The sequence below is a fragment of the Phascolarctos cinereus genome, unplaced genomic scaffold (genome assembly GCF_003287225.1).
Source record: "Phascolarctos cinereus isolate Bilbo 61053 unplaced genomic scaffold, phaCin_HiC Scaffold_2;HRSCAF=192, whole genome shotgun sequence".
Classification (NCBI taxonomy): domain Eukaryota; kingdom Metazoa; phylum Chordata; class Mammalia; order Diprotodontia; family Phascolarctidae; genus Phascolarctos; species Phascolarctos cinereus.
The window spans coordinates 219,858,066-219,875,080 of NW_027555625.1; the positions used below are offsets into that span (position 1 = coordinate 219,858,066).

Here is a 17,015-nt window from a genome sequence, read left to right on the forward strand (position 1 = left end):
CTACTTCCTGCTTCACTTTTAAGTGGGGTGGTTGGCTCTGCTTGTTTTCAACCTGAATCTCTGAGGTTCTCACCTCCTGGGACTAGATCCTCCTAGATCTTTGAAATTAAAAGCATTAGGTATTCAGAGTACTCTCTGATATTTCAGGACATTGTCAGGCATTTCAAATCTGCTGGGCCTGGACTCTCCAAGAATGAGCACTAAGGTACCACACTAGTCACAAGGGCTCCTCTGGGTTCCCAGATCCCCACCCTGGAGTGAGGAAGGAGGAAAAGGGGGAGAAGACTCTGTTCTTGCTACCTTTGGTATAGGCTTGCAGGCTACATATGTTCTGTCTCTGATTAAGCTAGCCCTCCTTCTACTTCAGGAGTTTGCTTTCTGCTACCTGTAGTCCTCTGGAGGACATTTTCTAGGATGAAAGAGGTCACTTAGTACAGCTTCACGTGGAATTTCTTGATTATTACTTGGTGATGTATGAACTTCACCATTTTTGTGCAATAGGTATAGGGGAACAAGAAAGACCCCTCTTTCAGACAGCCATCTTCTCTGAAATTGATTTAAAACATTCTGAAAATAAAACTATACTATATGATCTAATTATTAACATTATAGCAGCAAAAGGTTATGTTTATTCACATGTCACAGAAAAAAATGGATGTGGGTATGGATAGCAAAGGGTATGGTGGATAGCAAATTGCATAACAAGCAAATTTCTCTATTTAAAGCCAATTCTTTTTCTCAACATCAAATAATCATTATATAAGTATGCCAAAGATACTCACATGCAGAGCAGAGGGATCTGGCAAAAACTCAGCATCTTCTCCAAAGATAAAATCAGGAGGCAATTCTGGGTAGTGAGCATTGAAAATAATATCCCCTAAGATAGAAGAAAATTAAATGCATTTATAATTCTATGTTAAAATCAAAATATCCATAGTGCTATACAAAAAACAATATTTTTTTTTTGGTTTCAATGCAATTCAAGGGAAAACAACTGAAGTAATAATTATTAATTCTTTTCCTAAAAGGACCATGTAATTCATTATGTAGGCATCCTAAAATATGTGAACACTAAAAACTATACGTAAACAAAAGGTTTTACTAATATGTAAAAAAATTATAAATTGATTTATAATGTAATACATTGTAAACAGAAATATCATGGCATACTGGATAGAGAGTCAGCCTAGAATTTGGAAGACCTAACCTCTGCCTTGCCTCTGATACATGCTGGCTATGCAACTCTGAGCAAGTCACTTCTCAGTATTCTTTCTAAAACTCTAAACTTCAGGCAAGTTAAAATGTGAATGGTAAAGGGAGTTTCTTCACTGAGAGCTCCCTTGGTCAATGAAATCACAAATCCAGTCCAAAACAAAACATTATGAGTACAATCAAATGTAGGTATATACATGCAATCACACTGGAGTATTTGCTGATTATTCTACATAGAAGAGCCTCCTGTGCAATTATGGTTAACAACTACATGACCAAAAATTTTAAGTTCTTAGTATGTCAAAGACAGAAAATGATAACACAAATTTAAGACCAGAACATGTTCCTTGCTTTTGGATAACATGTAATCTGATGGGAGAAATGTACAAAAAAAACTAATATGCAAGATTAAATTTAAGCACAACAAAAAATGATAGAGTTTGGCAGGTCCTGGGAAATCAAACCATCTCTTGGGACCACAGAGGCCCCAAGTTTTCCCATAAAAGAAACTCAATCAGAAGGCAACGAAAGTGAGTATACTGTGAATGTGCATTCAAAAGACATGAAGTTATCTGAGAAGAAATGGAAGATGGCAAGATTTTCTTGTGAGGGCATGCAGCCCAGCCTTTCCCCATGGTTTTTATCTTCTTAATAGGCTTCCTGCAAATATTTGACACTGGAAATGGAAAGAAAGGGTGCCAGCTACAAGGGCATTTTTGGCTTTCAGACTGAAAATCTCTGGGTATCAGAGCTAACTTATTTTTGGGGGGTAAGACTGTGAGGACAGGAGACTAATGAACCTCCTAGCATTTTCTTGACTTTATCCACTGTTCCAGTCTAAGAATCAGAACTGGGTCCTGAACACAAGGACATTGATCCCTTTACATCTATAGTTCCGAAATTGTACCCTATTGTGCCCACAGACACTATATAAAACCCATGGCGGCACACTAGAATATTTTGAATTTTTAACCTAACTACTTAATAAATAGAACTGTTAAATATTTCTTTTGGTATAGAGATGCCATGAAAAATTTACTAAGACACAAAAGGCTGACCAATAACCAAGAAAATTTGGAACTTCTCCTTTAGTTCCTTTCCAACACCTATGATAGCAAGAAGAAGCATTGGGATATAGCTGAGCAACACTGCATGCGCACATAAAAGCATTAACACCATTTCCTATACTCCCTCTCTTCCACAATCCCACCCACAAGAGTAGTCCTGCTTTGAGCCCAAGCCTCACAGTAATCATCGGGGCAAGCAGCTCCTATGGAGAAGGGGCCAATCATCCCATGAATCTGTAACACAAAGGGCAGACAAGGTTGCCTAGCCAAAAAGTCATGGACCCTGAGGGAGAAACAGGAGGCAGTATATGGGCAAGTCAAACCCCCACCCTGACCACTGTCTCCCCTTAGATCTTGATGGAGACAGCACAGGACCCTAACCCTAAAAGCACTGGAATAGCAATGCTTCCCACCCAGTGCCCTCAAGCATCATCTCAGAAAGCAATCCATAGACAGGGGATTCTGGGAAGATGACAGGGTAGGTCACAAAATTTCAAGCTCTCCAGATTTCCCCCATAAATGAGATAAAATAGTGCTTCACGGCAAACATACAGCTGGTAAAAATAAATAAGAGTAGGGGCAGAACAGTGATCCTGTTGGGACAATCAGAGAAGATCTGAAGAAAAATCCCTGGGGGGCAGAGCCAAGATGGCAGAGTAAAAGCAGTGACTTGCTGAGCTCTCCCCTAGACCTCACCAAATACCTGTAAAAAATGGCTCTAAACAAATTCTAGAGCAGCTGAACCCACAAAAAGACAGACTGAAACAAATTTCCAACAAAGACAACCTAGAAGGTTGATGGGAAAGGTCTGCTGAACAGGGTTGAGAGAGGAGCACAGTTCAGTGACCAGCACAGGCAAACACTGGGCCTTAGCAAACCTTGAGGCCAGCCTTAGGGGGCTGAACCACTAGCAGCTGTAGCGGTTTCCGGACTTCTGAACCCACAACGCCAAAGACAACTTAGAAAATCAGTAGGAAAAGTTTGTCAGACCTCAGTGAGAGAGGAGCTCTGTTTGGCCCCAGTCCTTGCACAGCCCTGGGGCAGCGGCTGCTTCCAGAGCTCTCGGCCCACAAATGGTGAGGGGATCGAGCCTCTGATAAGATGGGAATTGTAAGGCTCTCTTTGCTGGTGCTGAGGCAGGATTCTCTTGCTTTGCCCATGCTTGGATCTGTGTCGCAGTTCTGGGTACTGGTCCTGAGGCTAGGAGGAGCACTGGCTTTATGGAGCTTGTGGCAGAAGTGGAGAGAGAGAATCCTCCTCACAGTTACAAGGCAGAAAAGAGTGCTTGTGGTCACTCATAGACCACAGCACAGACCAGGAAAAGAGTAAACACCTCACCTTCGATCATACCACCTTAGAAGAACTGAAAATTTACAGGTCCCTAGAAAACAGCTACACAAAATCCCCAAAGCTTGGAACAGGACATCCTCCACACTGGAAGCAGAACCCTACCTTAACAAAGAGTTTAAAAGTCAAGTAATTGGCTGGGAAAATAAACAACCAGCAGAAAAAAACGCAGACCACAGAATATTTCTTTAGTGACAAAGAAGATCAAAACACACAACCAGAAGAAGACAACAAAGACAAAGCTCCTACATCCAAAGCCTCTAAGAAAAATATGAATTGGTCCCAGGCCATGGAAAAGCTCAAAAAGGATTTTGAGAAGCAAGTAAGAGAAGTAGAGGAAAAACTGGGACGAGAAATGAGAACAATCATGAAAAATGAGTCAACAGCTTACAAAAAGAGACCCCCCAAAAAAATACTGAAGAAAATAACATCTTAAAAAATAGCATAACCCAAATGGCAAAAGAGTTCCAAAAAGCCAATGAAAAGAAGAATGCCTTAAAATGCTGAATTGGCCAAATGGAAAAGAAGTCCAAAAGCTCACTGAAGAAAATAATTCCTTAAAAATCAGAATGGAGCAAATGGAAGGTAATGATTGTATAAGAAATCAAGAAATTATAAAACAAAACTAAAAGAGTGAAAAAATAGAAAACAATGTGAAATATCTCACCGGAAAAACAACAGACCTGGAAAACAGATCCAGGAGAGAGAATTTTAAAATTATTGGACTACCTGAAAGCCATGATCAAAAAAAAAGAGCCTAGACATCATCTTTCAAGAAATTATCAAGGAAAACTGCCCTGATATTCTAAAACCAGAGGGTAAAATAGAAATGGAAAGAATCCACCAATCACCTCCTGAAAGAGATCCCCAAAGGAAAACTCATAGGAATATTAAAACCAAATTCCAGAATTCCCAGGTCAAGGAGAAAATATTAAAAGCAGGCAGAAAGAAACAATTCAATATTGTGGAAATGCAATCAGAATAACACAAGATTTAGCAGCTTCTACACTGAGGAACAGGAGGGCTTGGAATATAATATTCCAGAGGGCAAAGGAGATAGGATTACAACCAAGAATCACCTACCCAGCAAAACTGTGTATAATCCTTCAAGGGGAAAAATGGTCACTCAGTGAAATAGAGGACTTTTGAGCATCCTTGATGAAAAGACCAGAGCTGAATAGAAAATCTGACTTTCAAATACAAGACTCAAGCAAAGCATAAAAAGGTAAACAGGAAAGAGAACTAAATCATAAGGAACTTATTAAACTGAACTGTTTATATTCCTACATGGAAAGATGATATTTGTAAACTCATGAGACCTTTCTTAGTATTAGGGTAATTGCAGGGGCGTGTGTGTGTGTGTGTGTGTGTGTGTGTGTGTGTGTGTGTGTAAATGTGTGTATGAATATATATATATGTGTGTATGTGTATGAATAAATATACATATATACATATAGAGAGAGGGCACAGGGTGAGTTGAAGATGAAGGGAAAATATCTTAAAAAATTAAATTAAGGGGTGAGAGAGGATTATACTGGGAGAAGGACAAAGGGAAAGGTAGAATGGGGTAAATTATCTCAAATAAAACAGACAAGAAAAAACTTTTACAGTTGTAGGTAAAGTGGGGGAGGGTGAGAGGGAATAAGTAAATCTTACTCCCATTGGATTTGGCTTAAAGAATAACATACACACTCATTTGGGTATGGAAATAAATCTTACCCTTCAGGAAAAAAGTGAGGGAAAGGGATAAGAGACAGTGGATGATAGAAGGGAGAGCAGAGATTGGGGGAGGGGGTAATCAGAAGCAAGCACTTCTGACTAGGAAAAGGGTCAAAAGAGAAAACAGAATAAACAGTGGGTGGAATAGGATGAACGGAAATATATAGTTAGTTTTTCACAACATGACTATAATGGAAGTGTTTTTATATGACTACACATGTCTAACCTGTATAGAGTTGCTTGCCTTCTCAATGAGGGTGGGTGGGGAGAGAGGAAGGAAGAGAATTTGGAACCCAAAGTTTAAAAAGAAATGTTAAAAATTGTTTTTACATGCAACTGGGAAAAAAGCTATACAGGCAATGGAGTATAGAAATCTATCCTGCCCTATAGGAAAACAGAAGGGAAAGTGGATAGGAGAAGGGGAGGAGGCTGATACAAGGAAGGGCAGATTGGGGGAAGGAGTATTCAGAATAAACGTCATCTTGGGGCAGAGGGAGGGGAGAGATGGGGAGAAAATCTGGAACTCAAAATCTTGTGGGAGTGAATGTTGAAAACTAAAAATAAATAAATTAATAAAAAAAATAAAATCACAAAAAGAAAAAAGGAAACAAACATAAAAAAAATCCCTGGTGGAAGCTTGGTCCCTGTAAAAAGTAAACACCTCCAAACTAAGTCTGCTTAAACAATAATCAGCAAGCCCTGGGATTAGCTGGGTTGGGAGACTGTCTTGGCCCCAACCATAGGAATTTTTACCCCTGGAGTTGGGCCTCTCAGCCAAGGAAAACCAAGGGAACCTCTGCTGAAAACGAACACCAGACCCAGCTGTGCTACAGAGACATGACCAGGGGTTAGAAGGAACCAACATATGCCAGGTGAGTGAAGAAACAGTAGGGCAGGGACACTGCTGGCTGTGGGCACTTAAAGGAGGCTGAAAATCTTGGTTTCAGTTCTAGGCCAGCTGGGAGAACTAAAGAAGGATCTGAGGTCAGAGGTACCATCCCCCACACTTCAGGACTAGAGGTGATTGCAAAACCTAAGCTGCTACCAAATAAAATATACACACAGACAAAAAAAAAACAGGTCCCCAATTGATTAAAAGAACAAAGGATATGAACAAGCAGTTTTCAGAGGAAGAAATTAAAGCTATCTATAGTCATATTAAAAAACTGCTCTAAATCACTGTTCATTAAAGAAATGCAAATCAAAACAACTCTGAGGTATCACATCACACCTATCAGATTCACTAACATGACAAAACAGGACAATGATGAATGTTGGAGATGTGGGAAAACTGGAACACTAAGGCATTGTCGGTGGAGTTGCGATTTGATCCAACCATTCTGGAGAGCAATTTGGAACTATACCCAAAGGGTTATAAAATTGTGCATACCCTTTGACCCAGCAATTCTACTTCTAGGTCTGTATACCAAAGAGATCACAAAAACGGGAAATGGACTAACACGTACAAAAATATTTATAGCAGCTCTTATTATGGTGACAAAGGATTGGAAATAGAGGGGATGCCCATCAATTGCAAATGGCTGAACAAGTTGTGGTATATGAACGTAATGGAATATTATGGCTCTGTAAGAAATGATAAGTAGGTGGACTTCAGAAAAACCTGGAAAAACGTGTATGGACTGATGCTGAATGAAATGAGCAGAACCAGGAGAACACTGTACATAATAATAGCCATATTGTGCAATGACTGTCTTTGATAGACTTGGCTCTGCTCAGCAATGCAGTGATCTAAGACAACTCCAAAAGACTCATGATGGAAAATGTTATCCACATGCAGAGAGAGAACTATGGAATCTGAATGCAGATGGAAGCACACTATTTGTTCTCCTTTTCCTTTGTTATTTTGTTTTATTGCTTCATTCTCATGGTCCCCCCCACTAGTTCTAATTGTTCTTTAAAGCATAACTAATGGGAAAATATGCTTAACATGAATGTATAAGTAGAGCCTATATCAGATTGCATGCTGTCTTGGGCAGAGGGAGAAAAATTAAAACTCAAAATCTTATGGAAGTGAATGTTGAAATGGAAATTAAATAAATTAATTATTTTTTTAAAAAAAGAACAAGCAAAGAGGAAAAGAATCCAATCATAGAGAGTTACTATGGGAATAGAGAAGATTGAGGTTCATCTTCACAGTAGGATACTGAAGCAAAGAAACCCTCTTCTACCCCAAAAAGTAACATCAAATGGTCACTTGCCAAAAAAGAATTCATGGAAGAACTTAAAAAAGACTTTAAAAATCAAATGAGATTGAGGAAAAACTAAAAAACCAAAAAAAAAGAACAATCCAAGAAAAACAAGATTATGAAAAGAAAGTCAACCAATTAGAAAAGAAGATCCATAATCTTAAGGAAGAAAACAACTCCTTCAAAATCAGAACTAGGCAAGGGGAAGCCAGGGAAGTTACAAGAGATCAAAAAATTAACAAAACAAAATATAAAGAATGAAAAAAATAGAAGAGAATGTGAAACATCTCATAACAAATACTGATCTGGAGAACAGATCAAGAAGAGAAAATGTAAGAATAATAGGACTACCTGAAACCTATGAACAACAAAAAAAAGAATCTTGATACAATAATACAAGAAATAATTAAAGAAACTGTCCTGAAGCATTAGAACAAGAACAGAAAGTAGAAATAGAAAAAATCCACCAATTGCCAGCTGAAAGAGATGCTACAAGGGAAACCCACAGGAATATCATAGTCAAATTCCAAAACCCCAAGATCAAGGATAAAATATTACGAGCAACAAGAAAAAAAAATTTAAACATGGCAGTGCCACAATTAGAATCACACAAGACATAGCAGTGGCAATACTAAAAGACCACAGGTCTTGGAAAACTATATCTTAAAGAGCAAAAGAACTGAGGTTCCAGCCAAAAATAGCATACCCAGCAAAGCTAAGCATAATCCTGAATGGAAAAAAAAAATTGACATTTAATGAACTGTCAGCCTTTCAGGATTTTGTTTAAAAAAAAAAAGCTGAACTTAATAGAAGATTTGACATATAACAGCAAAGAGAAATATAAGGGACATACCAAAGACTAATTACAAGGGACTAACAGCAGACTATTTACCTTTTATCTACATAAAATATGAAATGTATGTTTAAGATTGTTATTAGTAATTGGGTAGTTCGTAAGAAAGACTGTGGTAGATCTGAATATGATATGATTTTAAAAATCAAAACCATTTAGGAACAAACAGCGAAAAAGAGTAATTATTTTATACTAATGAGGTGTAAGAAGAACTAAAATAGAGGAATTAGATGGAGGAGGAAGGCTGGTAGTTCTGGAAACTCATTTTCATTGGAATGGGTTCAAGAGTGAACAATACATATATATCTAGATGAGTATAAGTCTTCCAAATTCAGAAAGAAATAAAACCCTAAGGGGAGAGGGAAGAGAGAGAGGATAAGGGAGAGATTAATAGAGTCAGTACTCACTGACTTAAAAAATTTACCTTTTATGGTTCTCACCATTTTGCCTCCAATCTCCAGTGCCTAATACAGTACCATGCACAAAATCGGTGTTCAACAAATGTTCACTGCATAAATTTCTAAAATTTCTTGCCTTGACACTTCTAAATTCATGCCTTAAATAAAATTTGGCACTATTTTTATGCCAAAAAGAAAAGTGAAGAAGTAAAATATTTATTGGAAAGAACTTGCACAAAACACTGTACTAATTCTTAAATAAGAAATAATATCATTATTTTGATAATTATTATAAAAGAATATAAGCATAGAATAGAAAGAATATAAAAGTTAGTTAAAATCATTGTTGCAGGGGTTGTAGAAAGACATGCATACTAATATACTACTGATGAATCTGTGAATTAGTGAATTGGTCCAACCATTCTGAAAAGCAGTTTGGAAGTATGCTTAGGAAGTGATCTCAAGTTAGTCAATGATAAAAAGAAAAATCCCAAGAATATTTAAATGAACACTTTTTGTAATACCAAAAAACTGAAAATAAAGTAGATGTTTATCAACTGGGAAATAGCTAAGAAAAAAAAATACATGTGAACAGAATATTATTGTGCTCAAGAAATAATGAATAAATGATGATTCAGCTTGGCCATAAAGAAGAAAGAGGAGAATGCACCTCCCTCCCTTCTTTTCAGAGGTTGTGTGGAAGTGGAGAGCAAACAGTCAATGGATATAGAATAGCGAACATACTTTTGGACTTGGTCAACATATTGGTTACTTTTGCTGAACTTTAAAGAAGTTATTCATTATAAAGGATGGTTCTCTGAGAGCAGGATATTGAGGGGAAGTAAAGGCGACAGAGAAACAAAAGAAATTAACTTTCTCTAAATGAACAGAAAATAAAGTAGAAAAACTGAGGGGTGGGAAGAAGAGGAGGTACAAGTGAAGATGTAGTATAAATCAAACAAAGGCAATAACATATTTTCTTGTTTTCACCTGGAGAAGATAATATGGAATATAGGTTTTCTGCTCTCCAGATGTTATTCTAATATTTTATCAAAAGAAAGGGTAGACAACAAAACAGAGAAAAAGGAATGGCACCATTGATAACACAAATAAAGAAAAAAAGAACTAGTTAGTGTACAGTGTTGTTGGGACCACAGCTATCTTTACTACCTCTACTATGAAAATGTGCCTGAAAAAGCTTCATATGTAGTATCACAAAAAAAAAATCACAGAATTACAGAATTACAGAATATTATAACTACAGGAGAGGCAGCAAGGTGGCTCAGTAGATAGGAGTGGCAGACCTAGAGTAGGAAGACTTGTCTTCTTGAGTTCAAATCTAGCTTCAGACACTTACTGTCTGTGGGACCCTGGGCAATTCACTTCACCTTGTTTGCCTCAGTTTCCTCACCTGTAAAACGAGCTAGAGTACCTTTGCCAAGAAAACCTCAAATGGGGTAATAAAGAATCAGACATAACTGAAAAAAAAAACTGATCACTAAGAGCTAGAAGAGTCAATAAAGATCATCTAGTGCAACACGTAATCTTCAGACGAAGCAATTGAGACCCAGAGAGGTTTTTAGTAGCTTTTCCACAGTCATAGTTAGTTCCTGGTAAAGCAAATGAAGAACCCAGGTCTCTTCTGATCAAATGAGATATCTGTTAAACAGTAATAATAATAATACTTAATTCAGTGCGTGGCATATAGTTAATGGTACAAAAATGGTTATTTTCTTCCTGTTTATACTTCCCCTCTAATGACTCCCCACATAGTATCTTTTCTACTACATCATGACAAATCAATCAGCTGATCAGTCAATCAGCAGTTAGTAAATACCTAGTATGTGCCAGGAACCACTATTTTCTATGGATCCTTACAGAGTACAAAGCTTTCTATTTAGGGACAAATCATCATTCTATACACTAAGAAGAAAACTTTTTTTGAGAAATCTAGACTCTTAAAAGTTATGAGTATCTTAGAGGTCATTTAGTCAGGATTTTAATCTTTTCTGCATCATGGTTCCCTCTGGCAGTTCAGTGAAATCAACAGACCTCTTCTCAGAATAATGTTTTTAAAATATAAAAGAAAATATATATGATTACAAAGGAAACTAATTATACTGGAATACAATTATTAAAAAAAATGTTTTTTAGGCTCATGGAGTCCAGGTTAAGATCCCTTCTCTAGTCCAACTCCCCTAACACTAATGTATCAAAGAACACAGTCAGTATTTTCTACTGAATGTCTTCAGTGACTGGGAACTCACCATCTCATAAGGTCCATCCCACTGTTGGGTTGCTCTAGTTGTCAGAAAATTATTTCTTTCTGCCTCCCTATAATTTCTACCCATTTGCCCACATTCTTTCCTCTGAAGCAACAAAGACCTCACAGCTCTTTAAATATATGAAGACACTGATCACATCTCCTCTTAAGTCTTTTCTTCTCTGGCTTAACCATCTTCATTTGCTTCAACCACTCAACATAAAATATAATTTCCAGAATACTGAGCCACATGATTCTTATTTACAAATATCAAGGGAACCAATTATATTGCTAAAATTTAATATGTTGTGCTCTGATTAATTAAGGAGTGGTGTATAATGAATCTTCAAATACTATAACAGATTTAAACTAAACCTTTAACCTGGTATTTTCTATGTATTGCTTTGAGTACTTAAATTGAGCACATTTTAAAGTTAAGTACTGAATTAGCATCATTTTATTGATCAATAAATATTCTCAAGCAGAAATTTCCTATCTTGATAATTTTCACAGGCATATGCACAAACTGTTTCATTAGTTCAATTTATTAAAATTCATTTTTAATGACTACAATGTATCTGACACCACAAAAAGTGACTGAACTTTTCCAACCTTTTCATGTTTTTGCTTGTGGTTCTTAGAAGCAGATATGAAATTAGTATAATTTTGACAAGGAATTTTACAGCATAATATTGAAAAAATTGAAGAAAATTCTGTAGAAGCCTAGAAACAATGGTTACATTTCTATAGCATATTATGATCATCAAGTACTTTACTACATTATCTCATTTGACCCTTGTAATAGATCTTTAAGGCAGAAACTTCAATACTCTAACAGATCTATTATCTCACAGATGTGGGTACACTCTCTGATAGTATAGATTACAACCTAGCCTTGTTTTCTCATCCTGTGCTCCTATAAATCCTCCACAATGGTCCCCCTAATATGATAGCAGACTTCTGCTAGGTTACTTAACATTTGAAGGATACCAATGCATGATGCATCCCTCTCTATTATCTCTCAAATAAGCTACACAATGAACCCACTTTCTTTACCAGACACACATATCCTGGATGATGTCTTCTTTTTTTAATACAAATTATGGTGGCTATATGCTACTGACTATGTATATGTACCATCTGTCTATCTCTCCATTGCCTTCTGGAAGACCCAGAGTCTTGACTCCTCAAAGAATTCCATGATTTGGAGCCCTATACCATCACTCAAAAAATGGAGATGTTACAAAAAGTTATTTCAATTTAAATAAGAGCTCGAGGTACTTAAAAGCACTGCATAATATTCCAAATGTAACTCAGGCCACTACTGTATCTATTCAATTATATACTCAGTTAACTGTCCATTTTCAGCGTCTTCTAAGATATGTACTAATGAATGATTTCTACGAGCTCCCAATTCACCTGCACATCCTAGTCTAGACTAGTTGTTCTTCATGTGGCAGAGAGTTAAGCCTAACTCTTCTGAAAGAAGTCTTCATTTAAGAGGTTCTAGAATATTCTAGGGCTTGATGAAACTAGTACAATATTTATGAAAAACAAAGCATCTGGAGCACCTCACTATACAGAATACATCTATAAAGAATACCCTTTTATCCATTTGGCCTGTGGTTTTGACATACTCCATGATACTAGCAAGCACCTTTGGCATGTACTTGACTCCTTTTTAATGCTTCACTCAACACTAAAAATCAGTTCAAACAGAATTATTTACATCTAATATGGTGGGGAAAACACCGCAAGTATCCTACAAATGAACAAACTGAGTTTTATTTCTTTTATAGTTTGAAATTTGAGAGTCCAACTACAATTTTGCCAGATGATCCATGTTACGATTCATTGGTGCAAGCCATTGGGGGAGGCACCTGAAATGACAATGCTAAATCTCCCTAGAAACTCAGAGACATTTCTAGAATTAGGTATATAGACAAATGCACCAAATGCACTTAGTGTAATTAGCTGAGAAAAAGCCAGGATGCTGCTATCAATTTAAAAAGTTTCCTCTCTCACCTCCAAACTGTGAACTGTAAACTGTACTATTCTAACTCTAAACCTTCTTCCAATAAAAGTCCCCTGACAAGCACAGAACTTGGGTTCCAGTAAAATGGTTCTACAACCCCAGTGAAAATGGCTACGATGTGGAAAATAGAGCCTAGAAGAGTCTCTGGCCTTGCTGCCTTTTGTGTTGCTCTGTCTTTGCCCCCAGCATATCAGGCAGAATCCCAGCAGCAGCAATGCAAACCCAACACAGTGAGCAAGTCAAGGCCCACTAGGGCCAACAACATTGTCCCAGGACAAACCTACTGGAAGCAAGGTGCCCTGCCCTGGCTCCAGGGGTACCTGTTGACTCTGGCAGCACAGAGGTAGGGGACAGACCCCAGTGGCACTGAATGGAGGCATTATATGGGACAGACCTTGTCCCTGGTACAATGCCTTAGTTCAGGAACTAAAGCTAGAAATATGAATAAATCAAAGAAGAAACTGAAAACTATAAAAAATTTACTGTAGTTCTAGTGATGCCCAAAGTTTGACCTAAAATAGACATGTTATAAATACTTTCTGAATACTTAGAAGAAATGAAGCAAGAAATGAATGAATAAAGGCTCTGGAGGAAATAACTGAAAGGGAAAGAAATAGCTTAGAACTAGTAAATCTTATTTTACTAATAAAACTAGAATAGAACAAACAAAAAGCAATGACTCCATAAGATAGAAAAAATATTAGAACACAACCAAAGGTTTGAAAAAAATAGAAGGAAATTTAAGATATATGACATCAAAAATGACTCATCTGGAAAAAAGGTGAAGGAGAAATAATTTTAAAACAATTAGACTTCCTGAAGACCATGATTTTTAAAAACCTGTAAACATTACACATAAAGTTTATAGACAGTATACTTCAAAGATTCAAATGAAAACTCACCAGATGTACTAAAACTAGAGGGTAAAGTAAAGAGAGAAAAAGATCCACCCATCACGTTCTTTAAAAAATTCCCAAAAGGAAAAGTCCTAGGAATGTCATAGCCAAAATCCAGAGCTTAGACATAAAAGAGAAAAATACTACAAGCAGAGATAGAAATTCAAGTACCAAGGAGGCACAGTCATGATCACATAAAACCTAGCAGTTTCTTGTCAAAATGAGAAGAGATCTTGGAATACAATATTCTAAAGGGCTATAAAAGTATACAACTAAAAATTACATATTCTGAAAAGCTGAGTATAATCTTATGAGGGAAAAATGGAACTTTATTAGAAAAAAGGCCTTTCAAATATTTCTGATAAAAAAGAAAAGACCTAAACTAAACAGGAACTCAAAAATATAAACACAAGGGGTCCAGAGAAACCTAGAAAGGTAAATTGATTTGACAAATGGAAGGGCTACATGATGGTGTACTACAACATTCTAATAGAGGGAAGAGAAACAAGTACTCCTTTCAGAATCCTAATGTTCAAAGGGTTTTGAGGGCATTAAATAACAAAAAAGGACCTAGGGTGCACTGGATGTAGAGGATACAAACTTAGATGAAGGACTGACAGAGAGTGAATTTGATTAACTTCACTCTTGAGAAAACGCACAAAGAAGGGTTCAACACACATACACACACACACACACACACACACACACACACACACACACTCTGCTGTAAATCTGTACATCAAACTCAACAGGAAAATGAATGGGAACAGGGGCAGCAGAGAAGAGGTGGGAGGGAGGTTGTTGGTAGTTGAGGAGAGACTACTGAGAAGTAAAGCAAACTCCCTGATCCTAAAAGAGAGAATTGAAAGAGGAGAGAAGAAGGTGAATCTAAGGAAAGTGCTCATCAATTGAGAACAGCTGAACAAAACTTATGGTACAGGAATGTAATGGAATACCACTGCACCACAAGAAATGGCAAAAGGAACTATTCTAGAGAATGTTAAGTGGTATGAACTGATTTAAAGTAAACAGAATCAGAACACTGTAAAGAAAGCAACTTTGAAAGACTTACAACCACTGATTAATGCAGTAACCAACCATGTCTCCAAAGGATCTACTATGCAACATATTAACCATTTCCTGACAGAAAGGTAATAGACTCAAGGTGCAGAAAGAGACATAAATACATTTTCAGATAAGGCTATTGTGTAGATTAACTTTTACTTGACTACTTGTGACACAGTAGACAGAACAGTAGGTATGGAATTAGGACAACCTGAGTCCAAATCTGAACTCAGACATTGTGTGACCCTGGGTGAGTCACTTAACCTCAGTCTGCTTCAATTTCTTCAACTATAAATGGGGATCATAATGGCACCTATTTAACTAGGTTGTCATGAGGATAAAATGAGATGAAATTTGTAAAGTGTTTAGCACAGTTCCTGGCACATAGATACTTAATAAATCTTTTGTCTCTATCCTCCCATGTCTTCCTTACAAGGGTTTATTTGTTATTGATTTTAACTGTGAAAAGGGGGATTACTAACTGTAATGAGAGAGAGAGAGAGAGAGAGAGAGAGAGAGAGAGAGAGAGAGAGTCAGAGATAGAAAGGGAGGAAGGAAGAGAGAACGAAGGAGAGAACAGCTAGTAAAACATTTTAAGGGGGCAACTAGGTGGCACAGTGGATAGAGCACCTGCCCTGGAGTAAGGAGGACCTGAGTTCAAATCCAGCCTCAGACATTTGACAATTGCTAGCTGTGTGACCCTGGGCAAGTCACTTCATCCCATTGCCTAGACAAAAAAAAAAAACATTTTAAGAAGGAAGCTCAGAAAGAAACATAAACAAAGGGTACAGAAGTGAAAACAGCATGTGAAATTTATTATATATATATGTATTTTTTAATGAAAGAGTATGAAATAGAGAGCTATGATTTTTATATGGTTTTCATATAAGGTTTCATAATTTTTTGTGTTAAGTTGTATATTATATAAATGCTTATTTTGGGAGACTCATTAAGTTCAGAATAAAAAAAACAATTTTTAAAAAGCTGAGGTAGTGAGCATTAATTCGAACAAGGCAAGAGTAAAACACACATGGTTAAAAGACAAAAGAAGAGAAACTATATCATGCTTAAATGTACCGTAGAGAATGAAAAATATCAGTACTAAATATATATGCACTGAACAATATGGCATCTATGAACTTAAAGGAAAGCTACTCAAACTACAAGGGAAAAGATATAGTAAAACAACAACTGCAAAGGATTTCAATATGACCATTTCAAATCTAGAAAAAATACAAAAGAAAGTTAAACAAGAAAGAATTTAAGAACCTAACAGAATTTTTTTTAAAAAATAGATACAATAGATCTCTGGCAATTGGTGAATGGGAACTCTAAAGACATACTTTTTTTTAGATTTGTATAAAACCCATTAAAAAACGAAATGTTGGGTGGAGCCAAGATGGTGGAATAAAAGCAGTGACTTGCTTGAGCTCTCCCCCAAACCCCTCCAAATACCTGTAAAAAATGGCTCTAAACAAAATCTAAGGCAGCAGAACCCACAAAATGACAGATTAAAACAAATTTATAGCCCAAGACAACCTGGATAATTGATTAGAAAGGTATATTACTCCAGGTGGGTAGAAGAGCACAGTACGACATGGGCGCGCAGGCAGAACAGGCCTCAGCGAACCTGAAGCAGGCCTCAGAGGACTGAATTGCAGGCAGCTGTGTCAGTCTCCGGATTTCTCAACCCACAAACACCAAAGACAACTTAGAAGGTCAGTGGGAAAAGTCTGTGACTGTAATGAGAGGAAAGCTCAGTCCCAGACCCAGTTGCTGAGCCCGGTCCCAAAGCAGCGACTACCTCCAGAGCTTCCAGCCCACAGACTAAGGGAGAATCGTGCAGCTGATCAGAGTGGGACTGCAGGGATCTCTCCAATTCTCTTGCTTTGCCCATGCCTGGATCTGAGTCAGTTCTGGATGGCAGTTTTAGGGAGAGGAGTGCTGGCATGG

At 37.1% G+C, this 17,015-nt stretch overlaps 1 protein-coding gene across 1 annotated transcript in view; it reads right to left on the reverse strand.

Moving 5' to 3' along the window:
* Positions 1–17,015, reverse strand: part of BABAM2 (BRISC and BRCA1 A complex member 2) — a 588,974-nt gene that overhangs the window by 484,553 nt on the left and 87,406 nt on the right. Inside the window, exon 4 of the mRNA XM_020983778.2 lies at positions 783–877. Coding sequence (XP_020839437.1) covers positions 783–877 — 95 coding nt within the window. The remainder of the gene's footprint in view (positions 1–782; positions 878–17,015) is intronic.